The sequence below is a fragment of the Sceloporus undulatus genome, chromosome 8, assembly GCF_019175285.1.
Source record: "Sceloporus undulatus isolate JIND9_A2432 ecotype Alabama chromosome 8, SceUnd_v1.1, whole genome shotgun sequence".
NCBI lineage: Eukaryota > Metazoa > Chordata > Lepidosauria > Squamata > Phrynosomatidae > Sceloporus > Sceloporus undulatus.
Genome location: NC_056529.1, coordinates 36,370,172 through 36,397,463, shown reverse-complemented (window position 1 = coordinate 36,397,463; position 27,292 = coordinate 36,370,172). Strand labels below are relative to the sequence as shown.

The 27,292-nt window shown below is 43.5% G+C and overlaps 2 protein-coding genes across 9 annotated transcripts in view; both read left to right on the top strand.

Annotated features, from left to right (window-relative positions):
- The first annotated feature begins 1,827 nt into the window (after window positions 1-1,827).
- COQ7 (coenzyme Q7, hydroxylase) lies at window positions 1,828-7,853 on the top strand. Its single transcript, XM_042480637.1, has 6 exons — window positions 1,828-1,883; window positions 3,975-4,174; window positions 5,278-5,392; window positions 5,478-5,617; window positions 6,551-6,619; window positions 7,675-7,853. Exons 1-6 carry the CDS (start codon window positions 1,841-1,843, stop codon window positions 7,750-7,752), a joined length of 645 nt encoding a protein of 214 aa, XP_042336571.1. The 5' UTR covers window positions 1,828-1,840; the 3' UTR covers window positions 7,753-7,853.
- A 2,842-nt stretch (window positions 7,854-10,695) lies between these two features.
- SYT17 (synaptotagmin 17) overlaps window positions 10,696-27,292 on the top strand; it is a 51,430-nt gene continuing 34,833 nt past the window's right edge. The window contains exons 1-3 of one of the 8 annotated variants that reach the window (XM_042480676.1): window positions 10,696-11,142; window positions 22,940-22,957; window positions 26,968-27,116. In XM_042480676.1, coding sequence (XP_042336610.1) covers window positions 11,113-11,142; window positions 22,940-22,957; window positions 26,968-27,116 — 197 coding nt within the window. In that variant the 5' untranslated portion in view covers window positions 10,696-11,112. Of the gene's footprint in view, window positions 11,143-17,733; window positions 17,858-22,934; window positions 22,958-26,967; window positions 27,117-27,292 lie in introns of those variants that run through there. The other 7 variants (XM_042480678.1, XM_042480680.1, XM_042480677.1 and 4 more) reach the window with 7 other exon arrangements.

Sequence of the window (27,292 nt, the reverse complement as noted above, 5' to 3'; positions counted from 1 at the left end):
CTCCAGAGTGATGAGAGGCTTAATTCAGGCACCTTCCCCTCTAAATACAATTCTAGAACCTTCAGCAGTTCACTGGGAAACTTTTAATGATCACTTCACAGATAACTCCTCTTAGATAAGAGCTGACTTAAATGCTGTCATTATAGCAGAAGTTGACAATCCCGTGACTATTGTATCTGTTTTGTCACTTTTTGAACTGGATGCACAACAATTATCCTATGAGAGGTCTTAGTTACTCTAATAACTATATAGCCAAGAAGGCATGTATGATGTGTTCCCTGCAGCAACAAGCATAGCTGATGCACTGGACTAATACAGTGAATGTTAGGGAATGAATTGTACATGGGTGAGACATATGGGCTTGGCTCCGGCTTCTGCCTGTGGTTTTCCTCCACCAGCAGAGGAAACATTCCTTTGGAAATAGTATATTTATTCAATTCTTAAGCTGAAGCTGTCTGCTTCTCTTATGGGCTACAATGGTCAGCATACAGCCCCATCACCTACTGTTCCTGATTTCCTGTATGCTGACCATTGTAGGCCATAAGAGAAGCAGACACTATCTTCCCTGCAAGCCTTGCACAACTATTAGTGGTGAGCAATCAGCAGTGCCAATAAACCACGGTGACGTCTTGAAAACGGGAGGATGGGGACAACATAGAGGGAGATTTGGGAGAAAGACCCATTCTGCAAATCGGGAGCATGGATAGTGAGATCATTTTACCTTGAAAACATCAGTCCTAGTCCAACAAAGTCACCTAGCCTTCCCTAACTGTTACCTTCTAGATCTGTTAGACTAGAAGTTCCACCGTGCTGCTTCAAACATTGCACTGCATTTGCTGGGATGCGGGGTTGTTCCTTTTACCTTTGAATCAAGGGTCCCAGAATAGGTTGGCAGGAAGGCTCAGCCTGTCCCTAGACTAAGCTACGGGCCTTGAGCCCTGCATACAGAATTGGATCACCAAGGTAGATAAAGCTCCTAAAGGAATGATGAAAACCATGCTCAATGGAAATGGAACAGATAATGCATTAGAGGAAATGCGGCACAGAATAAGTAGAGAGAGTATAAGGTGTAGTAACCCTCCTTCAAGATGGTGGGGACATGACCTGGAGTTTTTGCTCCACTGTGCAAAGTTTCTTCGCTCTCATTCAACGCCAGCTCACCTCCTCCTTATCCCCCAGCTGTTGTTGTGTTGAGCCTGTGTTCAATGGGGTGTGTGTGTGTGTTCTGGGAGTGGTGCAAAGGATGCCCGAAGCTGTCACCCGGTGCCATAACTCATGGTGGCACCTTCCCATCCCAAACCATACAGAATCCTTAGTCATATTTTATTAGTACTAACGTTACCCATCAATCATAATCCCCATCTATCACCAAAAGTAATGGTAATTGGTTGTGACATAAATAAAGAGCACGATTAAAATGACTTGATCACAGCTGACAACAACAATGTCACTGATGGGGCTAATTAGTGGATGGTGGCAACTGGCTAGCATTCATTGGTGCCTTCTGCCACTCAAGAGCAGGCGAATGGCTCAGAACCCATTACAATCAGACGACCTCCTTTTGCCATCGCTCCGGGCCGCTTAAGGCGCCAGGGCTGTCTTAGCGTCTCCATGGCAACCGCCTGAGCGAGGACACTTCTCCTCCCCCCAAAAAGGATTGACGTCCGTTTCCACCAATGGGAGAACGGAGCTCTGGAGAAGCAGCCAATCAGTGGGCGCAGAGCAAATAGAAGGAGCCAGAGGGTTCTTTCGCTCCCCTCATTTCATGGCGACTGTCGCGCGTGAGTGTGACGTCATCCCTGCGCGCCTACAGGGAGAGAGGCGGGAGGGGAGAAGGAAGATGGCGGCGGCGGCTCTGGGGAAGAAGGCCCTCGTCGTGTGTGGTACGAAGGGCTTCTTCCTCCCTTCTCCAGAGCCTCTGCCTGGTCCCTTTTACCCCCCTCAGCCATGGTTTGCCGTCCTACTTCGCAGGGTTGTTGTAGGACCAGGGCTGCTGGAGGAAGGGATGAGGGTGCAAGGGATGCCAGTCTGTGTTGGGATATGGGAAGGAGCTCTGCGCATGCTCAGTTTGCCTTTTCATGCTTATAGGCTCTTAGGGTCATAGAGTTGGAAGAGACCCCAAGGATGGCCACGAAGTCCAAATCCATTTTGCCATGCAGGAACTCTCAGCCAAAGCATCCAGAAGCAGAAAATGAGATGGCTCCATCCTCAGTATAACCTCACTTGAGGTCCATGGTCTTCAATATTCACGGAGGGGCCACCTCCATAATTTTCAATGGGGCATGCCCCCGTGGTGCACTCCCCATTCAAGCCTTTAATATTGGGGAGTCTCCATTTTCAGGGGGGGCAGAATGGATCTCCACGAAAACAGAAGGCCAACTGTAGATAGCACTTTCCCTTCTTCCTTGTTTAATCCCCCAGTATCTCCATGAGGTTGGTTAGACTCAAAGATGGGGACTGCTCCAAGATCACTAAGTATGGTTACTATTTGTGCTGTTCTGAACCTGGGTCTTCTCACCTCCTGCTCTGACAGTCTGACATGCCATTGCAACACTGGCTCACTTGATTCCACAGTTAACCCCAGCACTGAAAATAGCCAATGATGCCTGGCCTTTAAATTGTGTGGAGTAGAAGGTGTTGCCTGGTGCTGCTCTTTTTTCCCTTTATGTCACAAATCTCATATTTTGCAATGCTCAAGAAGTTGCTACGCATCAGGAAAGGACCATTTGTCCATAATGTTCCCTCTGACTGGCAGCTGCCTTTCCTGCCACACACAACTTGATCTTTTGAAACTTCAGATGCCAAGGGTTAAACATGACATTTTGCATGAACAAACTAATAAGCTTCAAGGCTTAGGGCTTCATCCTTTATATATATGCAGGGGAGGGCATCCAAAACAGTGAAATGTATGGAAACCATGCCCTATATGAGGAGCTGTGTATGTTAAAGCAGGAGAAGATGTTGATATGATAGCCCTTTTGAAAAACATTTGAAAGGATGTCATACTGAGGAGGAACATGTTTGCTTTCTGCTGCTCCAGAGAATAGGACATGGAACAATGGATTCAAACTACAGGAAAAGAGATTCCATTTCGACATTAGGAACAACTTTCTGATAGTAAAAGGTGTCCAACAGTGAAACACACTCCCTTGATGTGTAGTGTCTCCTCCTTTGGAGGCTTTTAAACAGAGGCTGGATGGCCATCTGTCAGGGGTGCTTTGATTGTGAGTTCCTGCATGGCAGAAGGGGGTTGGATTGGATGGCCCTTGGGGCATCTTCCAACTCTATATTAATTGATCAGGAGCATCCTGACTGCCTTTCATCCTCTTCTGCCATATTCCAGGTTCCCCCTTAAACAGCCTACTGATGATTAATACTGCTATTACAAAGGCTGCTTTCCAGCTAAAGAAATCTTCCTTGGTTTATAACCTTGAATTAATTCATTGGTTTCATCCCTGAGTAAAGACAATAATTCTAAACTGGAAAACTTAACTTCAATGTTTTGTTTTTTAGGGTTATGACGTACATGTATGTCATATCGTGCATCACTTTAGAAGAGCCATTTCCATTTCTTTTCACCCAGCAGCAAGTGCTTCTTTTAAGAACAAGCTTTTCATTTGCATAATGTATTATTACTGTATATAATGTGGTAATCATAATTAACATTTTAAAGATATGCCGCCTCATTCAAAGAAGCTCAACACTTTTGTTGTTGATCAAAATTGTTTTTATAAACAATTTCCAGTCATAATCATTCCTTCTATTAGTGCTGTTTTAAGTTTGATTGCAAGCTTTGTGTGCTAAAGCAGCACAACCCAGGCATAAGTAGGTATTAGTCTTGATGAAGCACTTTTTCAAAGGTTCAGCAAAAACAGATTTTATCAAAATCTGCTGATAAAAATTTGTGAGCAGCCCAGAGAGGACAGCGTTTTTGTTCTATTTCTTTGTTAATCAAAAGAGTGTGTTTTTGACAGGTGCAGGAGGAAGATGGGTGTTGCAGTCCATCTACTCACCTGTCAGATTTTGTGGTACTGGAATGATCATGGATAACATCAATAAGCCAGTTCTTGACCGCATAATCAGAGTGGATCATGCAGGCGAATATGGAGCAAATCGCATTTACGCTGGGCAAATGGCCGTGTTAGGTCGAACTTCAGTAGGACCAGTTATTCAGGTGCTTATTTACATGTTTATTTTCTGTGTATCTGATTTTTCTCATACATTTCATAGTCAACTTTTTCATAAAAGTAGGGGATGTATGAAGCTGTGAAATAACTTGCCGGGCTCATGTGCCTGAGGCTTCCTTCAGAGGGAACATTCCTGTTCCCACAAACCATAACTTGAAAAACTCATGCTCATGAACTTCATGTTCCTCCCTCTCTTGCCATGCATTTGGTAATTTTATGGTTCAATCTAAACCATTGCTACTCAGCGGTGGTCCATGAACTGGTGCTTATCTGCAAGCCATTGGCTACTAGTTCATGGCATGTTTTCAAGAAAGAAAAAAAGCAGCTGTAGTCAATGGGCACAAATAATGTGCCAGTCCATCGTGTATTGGGAGGCAACACCCTGCTGGTCCGTACACCAGAAAGCTTAAGAAGCACTGATCTAAACCATACTTTGTAGGTATGTGTGAAATAGAAAAATATAGTTTGAACAAGCCATCCAAAAGTGGTCTTAAATTTCCATTTGAACCTGATTTGCAGTCCAAATTATGCTCTACCCAAATTTTCTAATTCAGATGTAACTACAAATCTGGAAGGAAGAGCCTGATTTTGAGGCCATAGTCACTCTTGTGCAGCATCTGAAGCCAGCACCCCCACCACTTTGGAGCTGGGCTGTGGTGAACTGATTTGTTCTCCGTCTTCCAAAATTGCTGTTTACTTTCTAATGACAGTGTAAACATTGCAATCTAATTTGAGATTGTTGAAGGATAGGAGCATAGAAAGTGTGTTTGTGCACATGTACACGGTATAAGCCCCCAGCTGACACCAGATGGGAGGCAGGTCCACGCATACTGTACATCATGGTGTGGCCATGCCAGATAGTAATTTGTTAAGCTGGGCATTCAAGCATGGAATTTGTGATTGTTTGGAAGTTCAAAAAGCGGTGTGTTGAAGTGTAGTGATAATAAAATAATGTTCAGACACATATATTTGTGTTAGTGTGTGGCTATGAGTGAGGCTGAAGAATTTAGCACCGTAATTATTCTCCTCCTAAGCCACCATACCTGTCATGCAGAATGCCATTTTATTTGACTATGTTGTTTTTAAACAGCAAATGTGGAATCAGGAAAAGGAACATTTGAAAAAATTCAAGGAGTTAATGGTCATGTACAGAGTCCGGCCAACTGTTCTGTTGCCCTTTTGGAACATTACAGGATTTATGTTAGGTGAATTTCCCACTTTTTTCCTTCATTTTTAATCCAAATCTATATATGAGACACATGTTTGATTTTTCAAATGTACTTATTGCAGGAGCGGGCACTGCCTTACTTGGAAAAGAAAGTGCAATGGCTTGTACTGTAGCTGTAGAAGAGAGCATATCTGTGCATTATAACAATCAGATCAGGACACTCATGGAAGAAGATCCAGAAAAATACAGAGAATTGCTAGAGGTAACTTTTAAATTTGTTGTTAGGTGTTTTCAAGTTGTTTTCGACTTACGGTGGCCCTAAGGTGAACCTATCACTGCGTTTTCTTGGCAAGATCTGTTCATAGGGTTTTTTGCCATTGCCTTCTTGTGAGGTTGAGAGTGTGTGACTTGTGCAAGGTCATCCAGTGGATTTCCATGGTAAGGTGGGATTTGAACCCGGGTCTCCCAGAGTCCTAGCCAAGGCTCAAACCACTACATGGTAATTTGTCTGTGGGAGGGCTTACTTATTTTTATTTCTACTCCAAAGGCTTGGAAAAAGGCAATGGGAATTCTTATCTGTAAGATCTGTTTTTAAAGGGCTATAACCCTTTGAAGAAGGTTAATGTAGGATTTTCTTTTTAAAATGTGAAGCTATGTTTTTCCTGGACTATTTGAAGTACATATCATTCATAGAATCCTAGAGTTGGAAGAGACCACAAGAGCTATCCAACCCCTGCCATGCAGGAATTCTTAATCAAAGCATACCCAACAGATGGCCATCCAGCCTTTGTTTAAAGACCACCAAAGAAGGAGACTTCACCAATCTGAGGAAGGAGTGTGTTCCACTGTTGAACAGTCCTTACTGTCAGGAAGTTCCTTCTAATGTTGAGGTGGAATCTCTTTTCCTGTGGATTGCATCCATTGTTCTGGGTCCTGTTCTCTGGAGCATCAGAAAACAAGCTTGCTCCCTCCTCAATATGACATCCCTTCAAATATTTAAACAGAGCTATCATATCACCTCTTAAATGTCTCTTCTCAAAGCTAAACACCCCCAGTTTCCTAGGTCATTCCTCACAGGGCATGATTTCCAGATCCTTCAGTTTTTGTCACCCTCCTTTGGACATGCTCCAGTTTCAAATAATTCCATTGTCTTGCATCCAGTATAAACACTTATTCCTCTTTGTTTTTAAACCAGACAATAAAGAAATTCAGAGATGAAGAATTGGAGCATCATGAAACTGGACTTGACCATGATGCAGCACTGGTAGGTATACAGCATGAACTTTGCTAGCTAGTAATGAGGGTACTCATTAGATATTAACACCCACCATTATTTGGCAATGAGCCCTCTTGCAGGGCCACCACTGAGGTAGACCCTGAGCCCTTCAGAGAGAACTATGTAAAAGCTGTTCACCATTTTGATTACCCACAATGCTCCCAGTGTTGTGTCACTCCAGCTGTCTGGGGCATTGTTGGCAATTCACAATAGATCTGCAAGGTTTTCTGACTCCCACTTGCTAAGCAGCAGCTGCAGCAGAAAGCTCCTGCTGTAAATTGGGCTGCTGATAAAGTGCTCCAGTTGGAGGGATTTTTGTGTGAGAAGTCATCAGACGTTGTTCTGAAACTGAGAATAAATTTGTGATTTGGCATCTGTGCTCAGGATTGTGTCTGCCATGACTTCGCCCCAGAGGATTTATGTTTGAGGGGTGGGGGAAGTAGATTACAGAAACTTGTCCTCCTCTCTCTACATTTATACGTATGCAGGGGCCCTGTCTACAGCCCATTGGGCCTTGCTGTCCTCTCCCCCCTTTTCCCCTAATAACCCAAACCCTGAGGCTGAGAGAGACTGATTGGCCCACAGTTTCTTGGCTCAATAGGGACTAGAACCTGGATCTCCCAAGTCCCAATCCAACACTCTAACTATTATACTACACTGGAAACACATATGTTTCGCATACAGAAGGTTCCAGCTTTGATCCTCAGTTAAAAGTTGACCCTGAAACACCATGGCCCATCAGTTTTTACAGTACTGCCTATGTCATCCTGTAGTTCAAGGAAACATTTGTGTGTTCTTCCTATGCCATGAATGATACACATGTAGTCCTGAGATTTTGGTCTGCATCTCCTGTCATGCCTCCCCTTTGGCTAGATGCCTAGAGCTGATGGGAGTTGCGTTCCAACAATACCTGGAAACGCACATGTTCCCCACCTCTGCTGTTCATCATTCTTCACATCCCAGCATTTATCTTTTTATGCATCAAATTAAGTTGTGACATATACTAAACATTGTGTCTTTGTCTTCCTTTTTTTTTAAAACAGGCTCCAGCATATTCAATTCTGAAAAATGCAATACAGATAGGATGTAAAGCTGCAATATATTTATCAGAAAGAATATAGTGAACATTCTGGCAATAATATAATAACAAGTGTGAAGTGTGAATTAAGGAATTATCAGTTCATTTTAATAATATAAAATAAAAGTTATAGTTGTACAGTAATCAGTCTCTCTTTCCATTCTGTCCATATGAATTGTATTATATTGTGCATATTGTAGCACCAGAGAAGCCTAAGATTGAAGGAATGGCATGCTACTTAATATGACAAATAATAATGCTATCTTAGCACGTCCATTCAGATGTTTAAAATTGTTAATACTAATTACATTTACACATAAGGCAGCTGATTGAGTTTGAATTCCAGCAAATATCAGGATAGTTGGAGTCACTCATCACTACTACATCTCTCCTTTCTGAGTGTGTGGTCATCCAATTCCTCCATCTGACTTGGAGAGCTGTAGTAGACTCCCACAATAACATCCCTGTTGTTTCCCTCCCCTTTAATTTTTATCCATATGCTCTCCGCCCAGCTTCCAGTTTTGATGTCCTGGATCTCTTCACTGGTGTAAAGATCCCTGACATATTATGCTATTCCTCCTCCTTTCCTATTTGGCCTGTTTCTCTTGAAAAGGTTATACCCTTCTATTTCTACATTCCAATTATGAGACTCATCCCACTAGATTTCAGTGATGCCTATTATATTTGCTTTGTTGTACTAGGAGTTCAAGTTCATCTTGCTTATTTCCCAGGCTCTGTGCATTAGTGTAGAGACATCGAAGACCACGTGTCCTCTTTACTTGCTGCCTGTGCAAGATTTTTTGCCTCCCACTTTTGGGTCCTTGCACTATTTGCCTTGTTCCCTCTATGACAGTTTGGCTATTTTCTCCAGCCCTTTTGCTTTTCCGAATATGGTCTCCCACCCCCACATAAATCAGTTTAAAGCCTTCCTAACCAAATTCTTGAGACTATTGGCAAAAACGTTTCTGTCAACTGGCGTGAGATGCAACCCATCCCTTGCCAGAAGTCCCTCCTCATGGAACCGCAGACCATGACCATAACAGAGCCAGTTATTCACCTCGGCTATTTCCCTCTCCCTTCCTGGACCATGGCCTTCAACTGGCAGAAGAGACGAGATGACAATCTGTTTATCCATCTCTTCCAACTTCCTACCCAGAGCCTTGTAATCCTTTATGATATTCTGAAGGCTGTGCCTTCAGTATCATTGGTTCCCACATGAACCAAAAGAAAGGGGTGACAGACAGTGGACTTGACAAGTCTTGTCAGCCTCTCTGTCACATCATGGATCTTTGCCCCAGGGAGATAGTACACCTCCCGAGACATCTTGTCAGGCCCACAAACCACTGCTTTGGTACCCCTCAGCAAGGAGTCCCCACGAACACCACACGCCTCCTCCGAGGCTTAGCAGCAGCTGTTCTCTCTGGTGGAACTCTCAGGGTCCCTTGCTCTGTCCCCAAAGTCAGTCCCTGCTGCTGTTCCTCATCATCCTTGATAATAGAGATTCAAATCAATTCTGCAGCTTCCCTGGTTTCCCTACTTCTGTGTGTGACATTCCTCCAACTATCTACTTCTGTTGTGTGTGAAGTGACCTCCTTCTTCCCAGCAACTTTCTCTGTGTGTTTCCCGTCCAAGACCGTCTGGTCCGTTCTGGTCAGAAAAACCTCTTGTTCCCTATGATGCTGAAGTGTAGCTACCTGAGCCTCCAGCTGCTGTACTTTCTCTTCTAAGAGAACTTGCACTTGGTGCAGGTGAAGTTCTCCACATCTGTGGGCAAGAAGACAAACATCCCACAAGTGTTGCAACTGACTGCAGCAGGTCCTTCAGTGTCCATACTGAAAAGTCTTAAGGAGGCACTGAATAAGACTGTAGGCTTCCTCTGTTAAACACCAATGCAAAGAACCTCTGTGGGCCTGGCCTTTGTCCCCAAACGTTGTTAGTGAGCTCAACCAACTGGAACTCTAGTTATGTACAGAGCTCCTGGCTACTAGCTCCTTCCAGAGGCAAGTCTGGCTCACTTCCTCTGAGCATGTCCCCACAAGCCCCTTAAGGGAGTAGTGAAAAGTAAAGTGTAAAATTGAAGGAGATGTCCTCCAGCACAGCAGCCCAGGTGACCTTCTCCTCTGTACTCCAAACCCTCCTTGACTATAAAAAATAAACATGAATACGAAAAGAAAAATTTGCACGCCGTTAGGCCTGTGCCTCTAGCAGCAGTTCTGTATAATGAGGCTTCTAGCTCCTCCTCCTCCCAGTGACCAAAAGAAATGGCTCCCACTTTAAAATTTTAAGCTCTTACCCAAGCAAAGTGGACACAGAAAACCAGTGTTGACTGGGGAAGTCTGGAAGCTGCAGTTCAAAAAGATAATCTTTCCAGTATTTAGCTAGAGCATATTAAGTATCAGATAGTTTGCTTCCAGTGTTCTTCTGTTACGAATGCAGCACATCACTTTATTGGATTGGATGCAACTGAATACCAACTGTGTGGTACATAGAATTGCATTGACCTGGTCATTCTCCATATATTTTGTGAGAATTTGTGCAAGGGCAATTGTTCTCATTTGGTTTTTAATAAGTGCCCCCCCCCCTCCATTCTATCTCTTCAGTCTCTTGCATTGACTCTCCCATGTGTTGCTCTTTGGCAAGCTTTCCTGCCAACAGACAGATGGATGCTTCCGCTTCCAGGAGATGCTTCCTCCAGATAACATCACTGAGGATTTAAACTGATTATTTTTTTTTAAAAAAGCATATTTCAAGCAAACATGTACTGAGAGAAAAGGATCCAAGAAACTAACAATACACATGGTGCTGTTGATATCTCCCGCATAACTAAGATGGGAGAATGTACTGCTTGCCAAATGTAAGAAAAAATTTTGGTATATGAGTGTGTATTCAGAAATCACATGGCAAGTGACAGGCTGAAAAATAATCCCTCTCTTCCAGAAGAGAGAGACATCTATACAGCTTTCTGGGTTGGCATGCAATGAAAATAGGAGGAATGGACCTCAATGCTGGCACAGGGCTCACCATACTCCACACACAGTCTGCTCTCTAACATCTTGCTGCCACCACTTGGCCTTTGCCACTGAAAGCAACCATTCCTTCTGCCTCAATGTAGAACTGGTGATGTCCATATTCACACACACATACATACACACACATAGTTCTGACTTTGGAGAGCTGTGAGGAGGAACCCAGGAAATGCAGTGGAGTTGCTGGCCCTCTCCTGTTCTTGCATGTGTCTGTATGAGGAAAGATACTTGTCTGAAACATGCATACCCTTCTTTCTATGTGTGAGAGAGAAAGGCAAGGCATGAGCATGCTCAGTTATGCAAAAAGCACTCAGCCAAATCAGAGAAGCATGCTTATTTTGTGCCTCCGCCTTGGCTTCCGGGACAGAGATCTCTAGATGTCTTCTGTGCTTGAAAGAACTGGCATTGTGAGTACTCACTCTGACCTAGAACTGTGGCAAATTGTTTCTAATGTGTGTTTCTAGAGAGTGGAAGGAGAGGGGGAATTGCAACACTTGTGTCTTTGGAGAAGGAAAGGGGGAAAGGAAAAAGTATCTTTGTCTTTGTTTTGCCTCACTTTATTGTTGCTCTTATTCCCACAAAGACCCAACTTCATCTTTCCCAAAACATAGCTGCCTGGTGGGAATGAGAGACATTCTGCTCATGCTCAGAGGTTATATCTATGTGAGTAAATTACAGCATTCAAATCAGAATCTGGGATTAGGCTTTGGGGAACTGAGCTGAAAGCCTCTTCTTGCGTTAGCCAAAAACAGCACCTTATAAGTTTGCCATTGTTTTGAGAACTAACTATAGCTCAGGGGTAGAGTGCTTTGCATGCAGAGGATCCAGAGTTCAGTATTTGGCATCTCCAGGTAGAACTAGGAAGAACGTGATTGAGGAAAGAAATAGAGATCTTTTGCCACCAATGCTCTACCTGGAGCCCTCCCTAGGTGTTAGTAGTAGGTGGGTTGGATGGGGGTAATGAAAGCTTTAGGAATCAGCTTACAGGAGGGTAGTGTAAACAATCCTAAGCTTTTGGTCTAAATACCATCATGGGATTCCTGCCACACACTTCCCTATGAGTAAGCTGTATTGCAATGAATAGGACTCACTACTGAGTAGGCATACATATGTAGGGCTTTGAGAAATTGCAGTACAAATTATTGGGAAGGAGAAGTCAAAGATTCTGTTGAGTTAGAGAACAGTTACAACATTAAAGATACTGTTTATTTTGTGGCTTTTTCCTGCCTGAAAAAGCACGGGATAATAACTAGGGGAACTCCAGCACGAGATAATTTTCTAGGGGAACTACAGATCGAAGAATCTCCCAGCTACCATGGCCACTGGACTTGACAGAAATGATAACTGAAGTGAGGTAAAGATTGAACTGATGGACAAGATGGATGGAGGAGGTTATGTCCAAGCATGCATGGGAAGAGTAATGCCCATTTTTCTCCAAACAAGTCCTGCTTGAAAAAACAAAACCTAAACTCAGCCATGGAGAAATCATAGCATTTTGAAGGGTTTTTTTTAAAAAAAAGGAAAGAGTGAATTTACTTATTACAGTATTTCTATCACTAAACACCTTACTTGTTATTCTTTTTGTAGTCTAGAAAAGTAATTCAAAAGTTACCCATTACTAATGCATAAAGTTGAACTGTTGTTACAGCTGCCTCTCCGTTTTCACGGACTCGAAGTCCATGGTCCCAATTTTTCATGGAGGGGTGAGCCCCATTGGCTAAAATGGCATGAGTGCCCATGGCGCACGCACCGGAGCACACAGCCATTCAAGCCAATGGGTCTTGAATATATGTGAGTTTTCATTTTTTTTCAGTGTGTGTGTGTGTGTCTGGAACAGACCCCCTGCAAAAGCAGAGGGGCGACAGTTTTGTGCCATTGGAAAATGCAGCAAAATGATATCTCCCAAGTGGCCAACACAAATATTGTACCCTAGGAACTCTGAGAAAAATGCAAAAGACATTGCAAAGCCATCCTTCCCTAGCACTTTCTTCCAAGGTGCTATGCAGTATTATTTACGTATTATTTTTAACAGTTTCTATCCTACCATTTTTCATGGTATTCCTGGGCAGCATAGAAATAAAGAAACAACTGAAAACAATTAAAATAGCTTACACAGGATTGTTGTTGCATGCCTTCAGGTTGCTTCTGACTTACGTACATATTACACTTGACAACAAGTTAAAGCAGCTTAAAGGATTACGATAATTAAAAACCATGTGCTTGCGCATGTAATATAATGTAAGTTCCAAACCTTGATGTTAATTGGGGTTCCATGGGGAGGGCATGCCATAGTCAGGGTGCCACAGCTCCCTCACACATTGTATTGTTCCCACGACAGAACTCAAACTTCAGGTATGCACATCTATGGAAAGGTATGCCTTCAGTTATTGAGATCCTTTGCAATAAATGTTAGTTATTATTTTATTTTACCAGACCAGTAGTAGCAAATTGGCAGCCAGTGCAGCTTTTTAATACTTTGTTATGTGTTGTCTATATGATATGCCAGTCAGCAATAGTAGGATCTTAGAATCATAGGACTTTTTCACACAGGGACCACGTGCTTCCATCCCAAAAATGGTTAAAGTGCTGGCATCCTGGAAAAGCAAGCCCATTTGCTAATGGTTATCACACACAGAGCCCAACAAGGAGTTAAAAGCACATTAAAGCGGGAACAATGCAAAGTTAGGTATCAAACGGGGGAGGGGGCTGTCATTTCCACAAGCCCCCCCCCCCCCATCTCCCAGGGGGGGCAGGGGGGCTGTAGCGGGGCTCCTGAACTTACCTTCCTCTCTGCTGCCGGACCCCCCTTTGGGGAAAGCTCGGCCAGTGGGGAAATATATAGGGGCCACCGACCTGGTGCAGCCCTGAGGAAGACCCTGTGTGCCACCGCACTCCCAGTCTGTTGACAAACTAAACCTTGCCAGTTTGATGGCAGCGGCAGGAGGCAGCCCACAATCTTGTGGGTGCCCAAAAGAATCGGGAGGGCAGACCGAGTTTCTGGGAGTGGAGGGTCTCCATCCCCATCCTCCTCCTCCTCCTCCTCCTCCTCCTCTGAATCTCTATGACCACCAGACATGCTATTTCCCTCCACTTTCTTCACTTCCCAGTCCAATTTTAAGACCTTTTCTCTTCCTCCTCCTCCTCCTCTAGATTTCCCCTGACCACCAAACACCCCATATCCCTCCAGTTCCCAATCCAAAATTAAAGCCTTTTCTCCTCTTCCTCTGGATTTTCCCTGACTACCCCCATCATCCTCCACTTCCCAATCCGATGATAAAAAACTCTACGCATCCTCCTCCTCCTCCTCCTCCTTTGGATCTCTCTGACCACCAAACAACCCCCCCCCCCCCCCCCCACTTCCTTCCTTCTCAATCCAGTGTTAAAACCCTCTCTTCCACTACGTTTTACCCTTGGCTTATCCATGAGTCACATCAAAATCTATGGTTTTAGTCCTAAAACCTTCCCTTGACTTATACATGAGGTCAGTTTATACGCAGATATATACTGTAGTTGATCTTCTCATTGCCTCAGATGCATTTGGAGGAGTGGATAGCCAGGGACAGACGTGTGTGTGTGTGTGCGCCATTGGTGTGTGAGGATGCCGATACAAAGTGTAAGTCCTTTGTGTATGGAAATGGAATCGCAGGTCCATTTTTAATGATGATTGTTAATTCAAAAAAGACATAGTCCACTGGTTTTTGTACTTATGTTACTCGTAAATTGTAGTTCCCATACATATACTGCTGAATGTCATGCTAATAGTTGTGACATGAACAACCAGCAAAATTATTATTATTATTATTATTATTATTATTATTATTAACCTTTATTTATGAAGCGCTGTAAATTTACACAATCTTTTTAGTTAGACGGTTCCCTTCCCTCGGGCTTACAATCTAAAAAGACACGACACAAAAGGAGAAGGGAGTGGTGGAGGGAAAGGGTAAGAGGTCCAGCAGTTCCTCTCTACCTCCAAGGCCTGGACCAAGGCAGATGGACTGGAGGGAGGGATAATTAAAATTATACCTTCAAATGACAATATCATATGCACAACTTAAATGTATTTATGTATACATAGAATCATAGAAGAATAGAGTTGGAAGAGACCACAAGGGCCATCCAGTCCAACCCCATTCTGCCATGCAGGAAATCCAAATCAAAGCATCCCCGACAGATGGCCATCCAGCCTCTGCTTAAAGACCTCCAAGGAGGGAGATTCCATTACACTCCGAGGAAGGAGTGTGTTCCACTGTCGTGATGTTTTTAAAAGGGCTGGAGCATTCACCTGCTTCCCTTTAGAATGCTTGAAGAAGTGGTGGGAGTGGGATCAACCTCAGTGGGAGGAGAAAGGAGAGGCCCCAGGATTGTTTCACATTGCAAATTGCATATTTCAAAATTTGATATTTTTTTGGGGGGGAGGGAGGGAAATATTAAACATTTGATTTAAAATATATCATCATCATCATCATCATCATCATCATCATCATCATCATCATCATCTTTTTAAAATATCACATTTCAACCAAATGTTCACTATGTATGAATTCAAAGAAACACCTCAGAGTGTGGTGGGGTTCTTCTGGTGAAGGGTCTGGAATCCATGAATCCCTATGAAGAACTTATTAGGGAGCTGGGGGTGTTCAGGCTGGAGAAGAGAAGGTTAAGAAGTGATAGATAGCCCTGTTTAAATACTTGAAGGGATGTCATATTAAAGAGGGAACAAGCTTGTTTTCTGCTGCTTCAGAGAATAAGACACAACAATGGATGCAAACTGCAGGAAAACAAATTCCACCTCAACATTAGGAGTAAGGGCTGTTCGACAGTGGAACAAACTCCCTCGGAGTGTAGTGGAGTCTCCTTCCTTGGAGGTCTTCAGAGGCTGGATGGCCATCTGTTGGGGATGCTTTGATGGAGAGTTTCTGCATGGCAGGAGGTCGGACTGGACGGACCTTGAGGTCTCTTCCAATTCTATGATTCCTTCCTTGGATATCTTTAAGCAGAGGCTGGCTAGCCATCTGTTGGGGGAGCTTTGATGGTGAGTTCCTGCATGGTGGAATGGGGTTGGACTGGGTGGCCATTGGAGAGCGGTGGGATCTGAGGTTTGGCTCATCCATATAGGCGAACTAGCCAGCTGCCTAGGGCAGCAAAATTTAGGGGCGGTTTGGCAGCTTTTTTGCATATACATTTTTTCCATAATTAAACAATATTAAAGTGAAAACGCATTACAGCAAGTGCCATGAAAGCAAGCTACGGTATGATGGTTTCTTTGTACAATGGCCAAAACGTAAATGTGCGCTCTCCCCGTGTCTGTGGTACGGTCACATGGTACATCATCCACCTTCCGCATGCGCCTTGAATGTAACCTCAAGGTCAACAGCCCCCTCTCCTCTGGCCGCTCCTAAACCCGCCTTACCCTTAGTACCACAACACGCAATGCCAGTCGCCAGTCGTCTTGCGCTTACTGATTACAACAAAGAAACTGATTTGATTTTGAATGTTTGCCTGGTACGTTTAATACTGTGTTGCATTCTTACAACAAGTTTTAAATAAAGAGGAAGTTTTACTTGTTTAGGTGAGTACTGTATTATTACATTCCTATGTCTTTTATCATTTCGTAATCAGAAATCAGAAATAATAACCACCTGTTGATATATTGTTTTTTATGGTTTTGCATTAAAAATATTAGTTTCCTGCATTTCTGTGTTGTTGTTTTTTAATGGAAACTGCATTCCAAACAGTGGTAAAAAAGTCTTTAACCTGTAAAAACTGAATTGGCTTTTTGACTAACTCTCAGTACTATGATGAGAGATTGGAACCTAAGTTTTATGTCATGGTTAGCTTCAACAAACGAAACAGCGGAAATCATGGGGTGAAAGTAATTATGAGGGACGACAGGGGTGCCAAAATATTTCTCACCTGGAGTGGCAAATGCCCCACCTGGAATACTGTGTCCAGTTCTGGGCAACACAATTCAAAAAACATGTTGAGAAACTGGAGCCATGTGTCCAAAGGAGGGCAACTAAAATGGTGAAGGGTCTGGAAACCATGCCCTATGAGGAAGGACTTAGGGAGCTGAGGATGTTTAGCCTGGAGAAAAGAAGGTTAAGAGGTGATATGATAGCCCTGTTTAGATATTTGAAGGGATGTCATATTGAGGAGGGAGCAAGCTTGTTTTCTGCTGCTCCAGAGACTAGGACCCAATGGAGCAATGGATGCAAGCTGCAGGAAAAGAGATTCCACCTCAACATTAGGAGGAACTTCCTGACAGTAAGGGCAGTGGAACACACTCCTTCCTCGGAGACTGCGGTGGAGTCTCCTTCCTTGGAGGTCTTTAAACAGAGGCTGGATGGCCATATCATGTCAATGGGGATCCTTTGACTGAGAGTTCCTGCATGGCAGAATGGGGTTGGACTGGATGGCCCTTGTGGTCTCTTCCAACTCTACGATTCTATGATTCTATGAGATAGATAGATGATAGATAGATAGACAGATAGATAGATAGATGACAGAGATAGGTACGGTAGGTGGATAGACAGATGATGGAGATAAACAGGTAGGTAGATAGATAGATGATGGAGATAGATAGGTGGATGGATAGATAGATAGATAGATAGATAGATAGATAGATAGATAGATAGATAGATAGATAGATAGATGGCTCTTGAGGTCTCTCCCAGTTCTAGGATTCCTTCCTTGGAGGTCTTTAAACAGAGGCTGGATGGCCATCTGTTGGGGGAGCTTTGATGGAGAGTTTCTGCATGGCGGACTGGATGGCCCTTGGGGGTCCGGGACCCTATGGACTTTATCCCGGGGGGGGGGTTAGGGCCAGGGGGTGTCCCTGGTGCAGACCACAGCCTCCAAACCGAGGGTAGGGCTGGGCTGGCAGAGAGCGAGGGGCGCTGAGGCCTCTTGACCAGTCCTCCCTCCTTGCCTTGCCTTGCCTTCCAGCCCCGCGGGGGAGGCGTCTCCTTCTTCAGTCCGGGGAAGAGGGCGGGAGAGCCGGTCTGGGTCCTCCTTGGGCAAGCTGGGCAGCAGGTCGCCCTCCCCCTCCGGCGCCCTCCATGCCCTGGCTGCAGGAGGAAGAGGAAGGGGAAGAGGAAGGGGAAGATGGCGTATCTACAGGTAGGGAGGGCCCTGTGGGGCTTGGAGGGAACCAGACTCCCCCCCAGGAGGGATGCATCCACATTGGAGATATGACCCGCTTTGGCCCCGCTTTAAGTTGTTGTCTGGCTCAAAGGCTATGGAATTCTGGGAGATGGAGTTTGTTGTGGGGCCCAGAGCATCCAGCCCAAGTACTGTAGCCATAAAGTGGGATGCTGGAATAGAAGAGCTGGGTCAGGAGGGGTCTGGCTGGGAAAAGCAAGCGGAGCAGGATTCGCACTCAAGAGCCTGGACCGCCCAGGCTTCCCTTTTGCTTCTGGTTCTGGTTTTCCCTCTGAAGACTGAAGCCCTCCCTCCACTTTGGCTGGGGTCAGGGGCACAGGACCCTCATGAATGTGGGAAAACCCCAAATGATAAAAGCACCATGTTTTTACCTGAGAGGACCCCTCTCTGAGCATCTCCAGGGCGACTCTGTGATCAACATTTGCCAGACATTGACCATAGAGTTGCGCTGGAGGAACTACAAAGGCCTAGCGGAGGGTCCACTCTAGGCATCTCTAGGTCCCTCAGGGAGACTTTTGGCTCAACTTGACCACTGGAGGACCTAGAGATTCCCAGAGAGAACATATTAACCAAAGCCACTTTTCACTTTTCCCTTCTCCTCTGCAGTTCTGATTTGTTATATATATATTGCTTTGTCTATTTACTTTGGATATTTTATTTACATTGTCATATGAACAATGTAAATAACGCACTCTTCCTTTTCCTCTAACACCATTTTCTCATTGCAACTTCCTGATCCTAGAATCCTAGAGCTGGAAGACAGACCCCAAAAAGGGCCCTGATCCAGTCCAACCATGCAGGAACTCTCCATCAAAGCATAGAATCATAGAATCTTTCCTGGTATCGATGTCAGACTAACTGGACGATAATTGTTGGGATCCTCTTTTTTCCCCTTTTTGAAGATGGGGACGTTTGCCCTCCGCCAGTCTGCTGGGACTTCTCCTGTTTTCCAGGCTCCAATATTACATTTGCCAGTTCTTTTAGTACCCTTGGATGTAGTTCATCTGGTCCTGGAGACTTAAATTCATTTAGATTAACAAGGTGTTCCTCTACTATCTCTTTACTTACTCTGTGCTGAAATTCCCCTATTCTGTCCTCTGCTCCATTATCCTCAGGTTGAGCACCCTTTGCCTTTTCTGAGAAGACTGAGGCAAAGAAGGTGTTGAGTAATTCTGCCTTTTCTCTGTCTTCTGTTAGCATTTTGCCATCTTCTCCACACAGTGGCCCTACTGTTTCCTTCTCCTTCCTTTTGCTGCGGACATATCCAAAAAAGCCCTTTTTATTGTTCTTAACCTCTCTAGCAAGCCTGAGTTCATTCTGCGCTTTAGCTTTTCTGACTTTACCCCTGCACATGCCTGCTATTTCTTTGAATTCCTTTTTTGTGAAGTTGAAAGTTCCTTAGTCATCCATCCTGGTTTCTTGAGACACCTCCCATTTTTCTTTCTGACTGGAACTGTTTGAAATTGTGCCTTCAGTATCTCTCTTTTGAGAAACTCCCATCCGTCCTGAACTCCTTTATCTTTTAGTATTTCTGACCATGGGATCACCCTCAATACTTCTCTAAGTTTACTAAAATCAGCTTTCCTAAAGTCTAGAATGCGTGTCTGACTATGCCTGGCTTCTCCTTTCCATTATATAACAAACTCCAGGAGAACATGGCCACTTCCACCTAATGATCCCACCACTTGCACCCCATTAACCAAGTCATCCTTGTTGGTTAGGATCAGATCCAAAATAGCTGACCCCCTTGTTGCCTCTTCCACCTTTTGGACCATGAAATAGTCTTCCAGGTAAGTGAGGAATTTGCTAGGCCTTGAGGATTTTGCTGAGTTTGACTTCTAGCAAATATCAGGATAGTTGAAGTCGCCCATCACTACTACATTTCTCCTTTCTGACTGTGTGGTCATCTGTTCTAGAAAGACAGCATCCAATTCCTCAGTCTTGGATGGCATCCCTAACAGACAGCCATCCAGCCTCTGTGTGTATGTGTATAATGTATACGTGACTTTACAAAAGTCACATTCTCTCAGCCTTAGGGGAAGGCCATGGCAATGCCGCCCCCAAGAACCCTTGCCAAGAAAACCCCAGGATAGGGTTGCCATTGGACTGAAACAACTTGAAGGCACACAACACACACACACACACATATCCTGCTGTTTATTGCCATGAAACCCACTTGGTGAGCTTGGGCAAGAAGTCACACTCTGTGAAGTCGAAGGCTTTCGTTGTCAGCATTCATAGTTTTTTGTGGGTTTTTCAGGCTTTGTGGCCATGTTCTAGAAGATTTTCTTCCTGATGTTTCGCCAGCATCTGTGGCTGGCATCTTCAGAGAATGCTGGCATGGAAGAGGGTCACACAGTGTGTGTGTGTGTGTGTGTATACACACATACACACCCCACTCTCTTCCATGCCAGCATTCTCTGAAGATGCCAGATGCCACAGATGCTGGCAAAACGTCACGAAGAAACTCTTCTAGAACATGGCCACAAAGCCAACCCCCCCCCCCCACAAAAACTAAGTCACACTCTCTCAGCCTCAGAGGAAGGCAATGGCAAACCTTTTGGGTGAGCTTGGGCTCCCAGCCTCAAGGGAAGGCCATGGCAAACCCCCTCTGAACAAATCTTGCCAAGAAACCCCCATGATAGGCTTGCCTTAGGGTCACCATAAGTCAGAAAAGGTACACAATACACACAAACATACACAACACATCCTTCTATGTATGGCCATGAAACCCATTGGGTGGCCTTGGGCAAGAAGTCACACTCTCTCAGCCTCAGAGGAAGGCAAAACCTGCTCTAAAGAGACCCAAGAAAACCCCCATGATAGACTTAAGCCATATATATAGCATTATATTCATTTGTTGACAATATCTCAGACTCTCTACAGTGTTTGTTTTTATACTTCAATCCCCCTTTTACTATTATTACTTAATGTTACAATAAAATGATGTCTCACATACGCAAGCACTGTTCTTTCTATGTTACTCCGTGTTTCAGCTGAATCTTGTGCCCAACTGTCTTATAAACGCCTTTATTCTTCTTATTATTTCTTGCTTTGGGTATTGTATGCTTTCTTTTCATTGTAAGCTGCCTGGATAGTCTTTCTGACAGAGAGGCAAGGTAAAAATAAAGCTATTATTTGTTCTTATTATCTCTTGCTGAGCGCCTATATTTTAAGATTGCTTTCTTCTTCTTTGTCCATTATGAGGTTTTGTTTTTTATTTCTGTTGCCCTTGCCCTGTCTTATTTAACCCATGCTTTTCTATTTTTTAAAAAAGATACAATGGCGATTGCTGTTTAAAACAAAAGTAGGTCTGCAATTCTGAGCAGAACTGTTGGGGAGTAGAGGTCTTTGGGCCCCATACAGACTGCCAAAATAAAGCTGCTTTGGGTCACTTTGGAGGTATGCTGTTTAAATGATGCATGTGTCTGAAGAGTCCGGAAGCTGCACCAAAGCTGCGCTCCAGTCCTTAGGACTAGATTATGGCTTCGGTGCGGCTTCCGTACTCATAGGACGCATGCAACATTTAAACAGCATACCTCCAAAGTGACCCGAAGCAGCTTTATTTTGGGCTTTCTGTAAGGGTCCGATACCCAGAAAGAGTGTGAACAGGGCTTCTGCATTGGGCTAGCAAAGGCAGATGAGGGAAACAAGAACAGCAGCTTAAAGGTGATGATCTTCACACTGCACCCTCTGCTTTTGGTTGCCATTGCCTTGGAGCATCTGCCAAGGACCCTGCTTGCTTGTCTGTATTTGACATCAGCACCCTGCCTTGGTCTAGTGAGCTTAAGGACATTATCAGACAAGGGAAATTGGAAGTATAATCCAATGGCAATCCGAACACAATCATGGGGTTTAACGTTATTGCGTGATAGCCTACCACACGCAATTTCGGGCAAAGGGAAGTCAGTCCGAATGCAATCATGGGGTTTCATGTTATTGCGTGAGGGGGGATCACATGCAATTTTGGGCAATGGCAAGCTATTTTCGGGCAATGGGAAGTCAGTTATAATGCAATTCGAATTCACGTAAATTGGCTGAACTAGCGAATTCACGTGAATGCGTTCTGGCCCCACTTTCTTTTCATTTGGAATTAAGAGAAACTCCTCTCGTGTGATAAGCTCCTAAGACAGTGGGCCTAGTCCCCTGCACTGCTGAGCCTCACAAGAGGAGGGCTTATGTTGGGAGAAGAGCGACTGCCTTAGGCAAAGGTAGGTGGAAAGTGGATTGTCTTCTGCTGGTAAATTTAAAGATAATTTGAAGTTGAGCTGGGAAGCATTTCTAATTTTTGTGTGTGGGTTTTTCAGGCTATATGAAGCCATGTTCTAGAAGAGAGAAAAAGAAAGGGAAGAAAAAAACCTCTTCTAGAACATAGCCACAGAGCCTGAAAAACCCACAAAAAATTCTAAATTGTTGCTGTTGCTTGTCTTCATGTCATTTTTGACTTGCTGATTGGTACCCAAGTTCTTTCTTTAGTTAGTTTCAAAGGTGCTACAAGAGCTCCTACATACTGATTCTACAGGCTAACGTGGCTATGTCTTCAAATGCTAATCCAAAGTAGGTATTGCAAGCCTGAAGTCTACCTCTGCAGGTTTAAAGACCCCAGAGATATGAAACTGTGGGTCTCACCAGTCCTATTCTGACATTTTAACCACTGGCCATGCTGTCTTTCCAATACTGAAAGCCAGGCTACAAAAAGAGGTGACTTGAGTCTTTCCAGTACGCGATACAAGGTCCTGATGGGTAGAAAGTACACATTCTGAGCTAGCTAAGGAGGTTACAAGTTGAAAAACCTCTATTGTGGTTCACAGGAAAGCTAAAAAGGAATGCAGATTTGCTAGATCAATATCCAGTATAGTGTATTTTAACTGTAACATAGTTGTTGTGTCTCTCTCTTTTTAAAGAAAAATGTCAGAGAAATGGAATAAAAAGTGTCCTAGAAATAGAATTATTGGTCATTGTAATCTAGATCAGATATGAATCTCTCCCCTTCCTCTTTTTTCTTCCCCTTTGCTTTGTCACGGATATCTAAAAGGACAGTTGGAACCAATAAATGAGGTGAGTTAATCTGATGATTCATTCCTTCTCCTCTTGCCTCACTCTGTGCAGAAAATGGTAGTGCTTTTCAGTCTGCTTGCCTTGCTTCATCTGCCTTTGATTTTCTGAGTTTTGTGAAAGGCATGGCCGGCCTCTTTGTTACTGAATTGCACTGGTTTATTAAAGGTCATTTTTGTTAAGAAAAAAGCAGGTCACACACTTTGTCTTTGCCAACAAATCTGTGACTGGCTAGTTTTGATCATTTTGACTCCAGGTAATTAACAACAACAGCGATTAGATTGCAAATCTCACCTTTCACTTTCTGAAAAAAGTTTCTAGCCTTCGGGTTTTGGGGGAGAATTTGGATGAACATCTTGGTGCATGTAAATCTCTTGCAAATCAAAAGAAGTATAGTGTCTAGATCAAGGGAAGTAATAGTCCCACTCTATTCTGCTCTGGTCAGGCCCCACCTGGAATACCGTGTCCAGTTCTGGGCACCACAATTTAAAAAGGAAGTGGAGAAACTGGAGCCATTGTTAGGGAAGCACCCTCAAAAGTTCATTTGAAAGGGGAACCCTTAAGTGAAGACACAGAAGACCAAAGAAGTCCGAAGCAAAAACGCAGTTTATTCAGCTGAGGCGACAGCACACCAAAATAGTGTTAAACAAACTGTCGCGCCCTTTGGCACAGGCACAAGCATTTTATAGTCTTTTTGTTTCACAATGCCTACGTGTAACTTTTCTGATTAGTCTGTCCTGCTTATCAGTCCTGTCAGCAGGTATTTGGCTGCATGCAATGTGCACACTCTGTTCCTCTTCTTACCATATATGGTGTTACCCTTAAAGCAGAAGCAATTGTACAAAAGCAGAAGGCAAAGGTTATGCCATATGTCCCTCTCACCATGTGTTAAAAAAAGGGTGATTAAGATGGTGAAGGAGGGGTCTGGAAACCATGTCCTATGAAGAACGACTTAGGGAGCTGGGGATGTTTAGCCTGGAGAAGGCTAAGAGGTGATATGATAGCCCTGTTTAAATACTTGAAGGGATGTCATATTGAGGAGGGAGCAAGCTTGTTTTCTGCTGCTTCAGAGAACAGGACCCGGGACAATGGATGTAAGGTAGAGGAAAAGAGATTCCACCTCAACATTAGGAAGGAACCTCCTGAGAGTAAGGGCTGTTCAACAGTGGAACAAACTCCCTTGGAATGTAGTGGAGACTCCTTCCTTGGAGGTCTTTAAACAGAGGCTGGATGGCCATCTGTCGGGGATGCTTTGATTTAGATTTCCTGCATGGCAGAAGGGGGTTGGACTGGATGGCCCTTGGGGTCTCTTCCAACTCTATTATTCTATGATTCTATGAATAAAACAGAAACATTCCATTACCTCTTTAGGGCATCCCCCAGAACAACAGAAGGTGGGAGATTGGCAGGGCTTGGTCCAACTCCATATCTTGAAAGAGGAGGGACCATGGCTTCATAAGACGGGATCAGAAAGCTAAAGGGATGTCTGCTTTGTTTTCTCTGTTTCCTTTTACATTCCATCCTTTTCCTACACAAGCTTAACATGCACGTTGCTGTTAAGACGGATCTCTTCCAGAAGGCCTTTCCTGAATAGACACCCGGACACCAAAATGAAAAACTAGTTGTTGACCCCTGATTTTGCTATAGTCACTGTTTATTGTTTATTGTTGTTATTAATTAAAGTATGTTTTAATAGTAAATGGTTTAATTGTATTTTAAGGGGGGGTGGGATTGGGTGTTATTATTATTATTATTATTAGTTTTTTGTGGGTTTTTTGGGCTATGTGGCCATGTTCTAGAAGAGTATATTCCTGATGTTTCACCAGCATCTGTGGCTGGCATCTTCAGAGAGTGGATGTGTGTGTGTGTGTGTGTGTGTACACACACATACATACACACACACTGTGATCCTGAGTATTATTATTATTCACATTATTCTCTTAAATGAATGCATTTTTCTTGCATTTCTCCCCGACCTATGCCTTTTTTTTGAACAAAGGATAGCATTTCTTTTGAACATCAGATAACATGTTTGAGGATTTCTAATATAAAAAAGGGAGGGAGGAGTAAAGAAAAAAACAAACAAAGGATAGCATTTCAAAATTCAGAGAAGAATGAAAACCAAAAGGATGTTCCTCTTTGCATGTTACTGTGAATTAATTTGATTTGTGCTAAAATGTAAATCAAAGGAAATTCCTTGCAAAAGGATGGAGCTCGGGAAAGTTACTTTAATGGCTTAATTCTCCTTGCATTCTCCTGGCTGGCAAACATAACTTTTGAAGCACTGAGAAGGAACTGCCCACAGACCCAACCTTTAATGTTCCCATTGCCCTGAAAATTCAAGCACAAGGGTAATCCAGATTTCCAGCATCTTTCCCATTCCAAGGATTCTGGTCTGAGAGGTTTCTCTAGCATTATGTAAGTCGGTGTTTGTTGAAGAGAAAGGGAAGCTAGCAATCCGTATTGTTCTGGAGCTCTATGTGAATACGAGTTGCCTGTTGCTGAAGCAGCATTTCCCTCTTGCTTCCCTGAATGTATCCACTGTGCAGAAATAAAGCAGTTCGACACTACTTTAACTGCCATGACTTTACAGTATGCTGGGATTTGTAGTTTGGAGACAAGGCTGAACACCTCACCAAACTACAAATCTCAGAATCCAACGGGATTAAGCCATGACAGTTAAAATGACATCAAACTGCTTTAATTTTTTGCGCTGTGGATTCAGTCTCTGAACCTCTGGGTTGAGCTCCTTTTGGAGCTGTCCAAAGTGCTGCATCCCGAACTTCTGCTCTGCCATACTTTACTTTGATCGACTTTGCTTTGCAGTCATTCACACTTCATTTTGCCCTGCTTCATCTTCCTTCCTTCCTTCTGTTTATAGTCCCAATTTTCTCCCAAGGCACTTCACATAATTAACAAATAAAGGTAAAGTACAACAAGTTATACTATCATCAGCCAGTTAATTGCCAAATGCTTGCCTGGATAGAAAGATCTTTGCCTGTTAGTGGAAGGAATGGGAACAAGCATCCTAAGCCGTCCTTGGAAGAAGGTTTTGCAATCTGTAAAAGTGGCAGGACAAAGAAAACAACCTCCCCAATGATTTTAAAACCCAAGCAGGCTCATACTCATATCTGTTAATTAAATTATGTGCAACCTGCTCTATATTAGAAAATTTGCGAGTCACTTAATAAATCAGTTCAAGCCATTTAAATTTAGAACAATAAAGGTAATATAAATCTTCTAAAAATATATTGAATAATCAAATAATTTAAAGGTTGAATAATTTAGAATATTAACAGAGTTTAAAACCTAGACCATGTACAAATTAGGAGGACTGGGGTGAAAGAACCATGGTGAAAAGGCAGCACATAATCCAGAGATTCCTGTCTATTAATTCACAAAACACCATACTCTGGTGTGAATTTGAAGGATTTCATGGCCGGCGTCCATAGCTTTTTGTGGGTTTTTCAGACTATGTGGCCATGTTCTAGAAGATTTTCTTCCTGATGTTTTGCCAGCATCTGTGGCTGGCATCTTCAGAGAATGCTGGCATGGAAGAGGGTCACACAATACACACACACACACACACACACACACACACACCCCACTCTCTTCCATGCCAGCATTTTCTGAAGATGCCAGCCACAGATGCTGGCGAAACGTCAAGAATAAACTCTTCTAGAACATGGCCACATAGCCCAAAAAACCCACAAAAATACACAACTCACAAAGTGGATTATTTTTCCCCTTTCCAGCTTCAAGTGGGAGTGTGCTAATGACTACCTTGTAATTTCATCTTTTATATCACTGGAAAAAATAGAATTCCAGATCTATTGAAATATAAATTAGTAGAAACACTTCTACCTTTTCTCTTTCCTCCCTCTCTCTCTCTCTTTCTCCCTCTCCACCTCAACACTTGCAATCTGAGCTGTACATATAATTTACAAGCGTGTTTATTTCTGCCTTTATTCAATTGGTTGTAATTTTTGCTTTCTGTTTTCCAACGGCCCCAGGGCCTATTGTCTAGAATCTCCGATCTCTTACTGTGCAGATGGACTTGCCGGAATTGTTGTCAGAAGTGTTACGATTGGAGTTGTTGCCAGTCCAATGAAGATGAAGTGGAAATCCTGGGGCCTTTCCCAGCACAGGCGCCTCCCTGGTTGTAAGTTTGGATGCTGCTCTTAGGATCCTGTCTCTTTCATTTCGCAAGGAGCACTTTGAGGATATGGAAGTCTTGTTTGTTTACCAGTCATAGCTGACTTTTCAGCAAGCAAACTTTTCGTGATCTTCTACCCTGCTTTTCTAGGAAAGCTATTTCAGTTTCGTTTTGGGGGGGGG

What these genes read in the sequence shown, in the direction of transcription:
- COQ7 (XM_042480637.1), top strand. Translation starts at nt 1,841, where the DNA reads ATGGCGGCGGCGGCTCTGGGGAAGAAGGCCCTCGTCGTGTGTG. An exon ending in GAAGGCCCTCGTCGTGTGTG is followed by an intron (nt 1,884 to 3,974) that starts GTACGAAGGGCT and finishes TGTTTTTGACAG; the next exon opens with GTGCAGGAGGAAGATGGGTG. An exon ending in CAGTAGGACCAGTTATTCAG is followed by an intron (nt 4,175 to 5,277) that starts GTGCTTATTTAC and finishes GTTTTTAAACAG; the next exon opens with CAAATGTGGAATCAGGAAAA.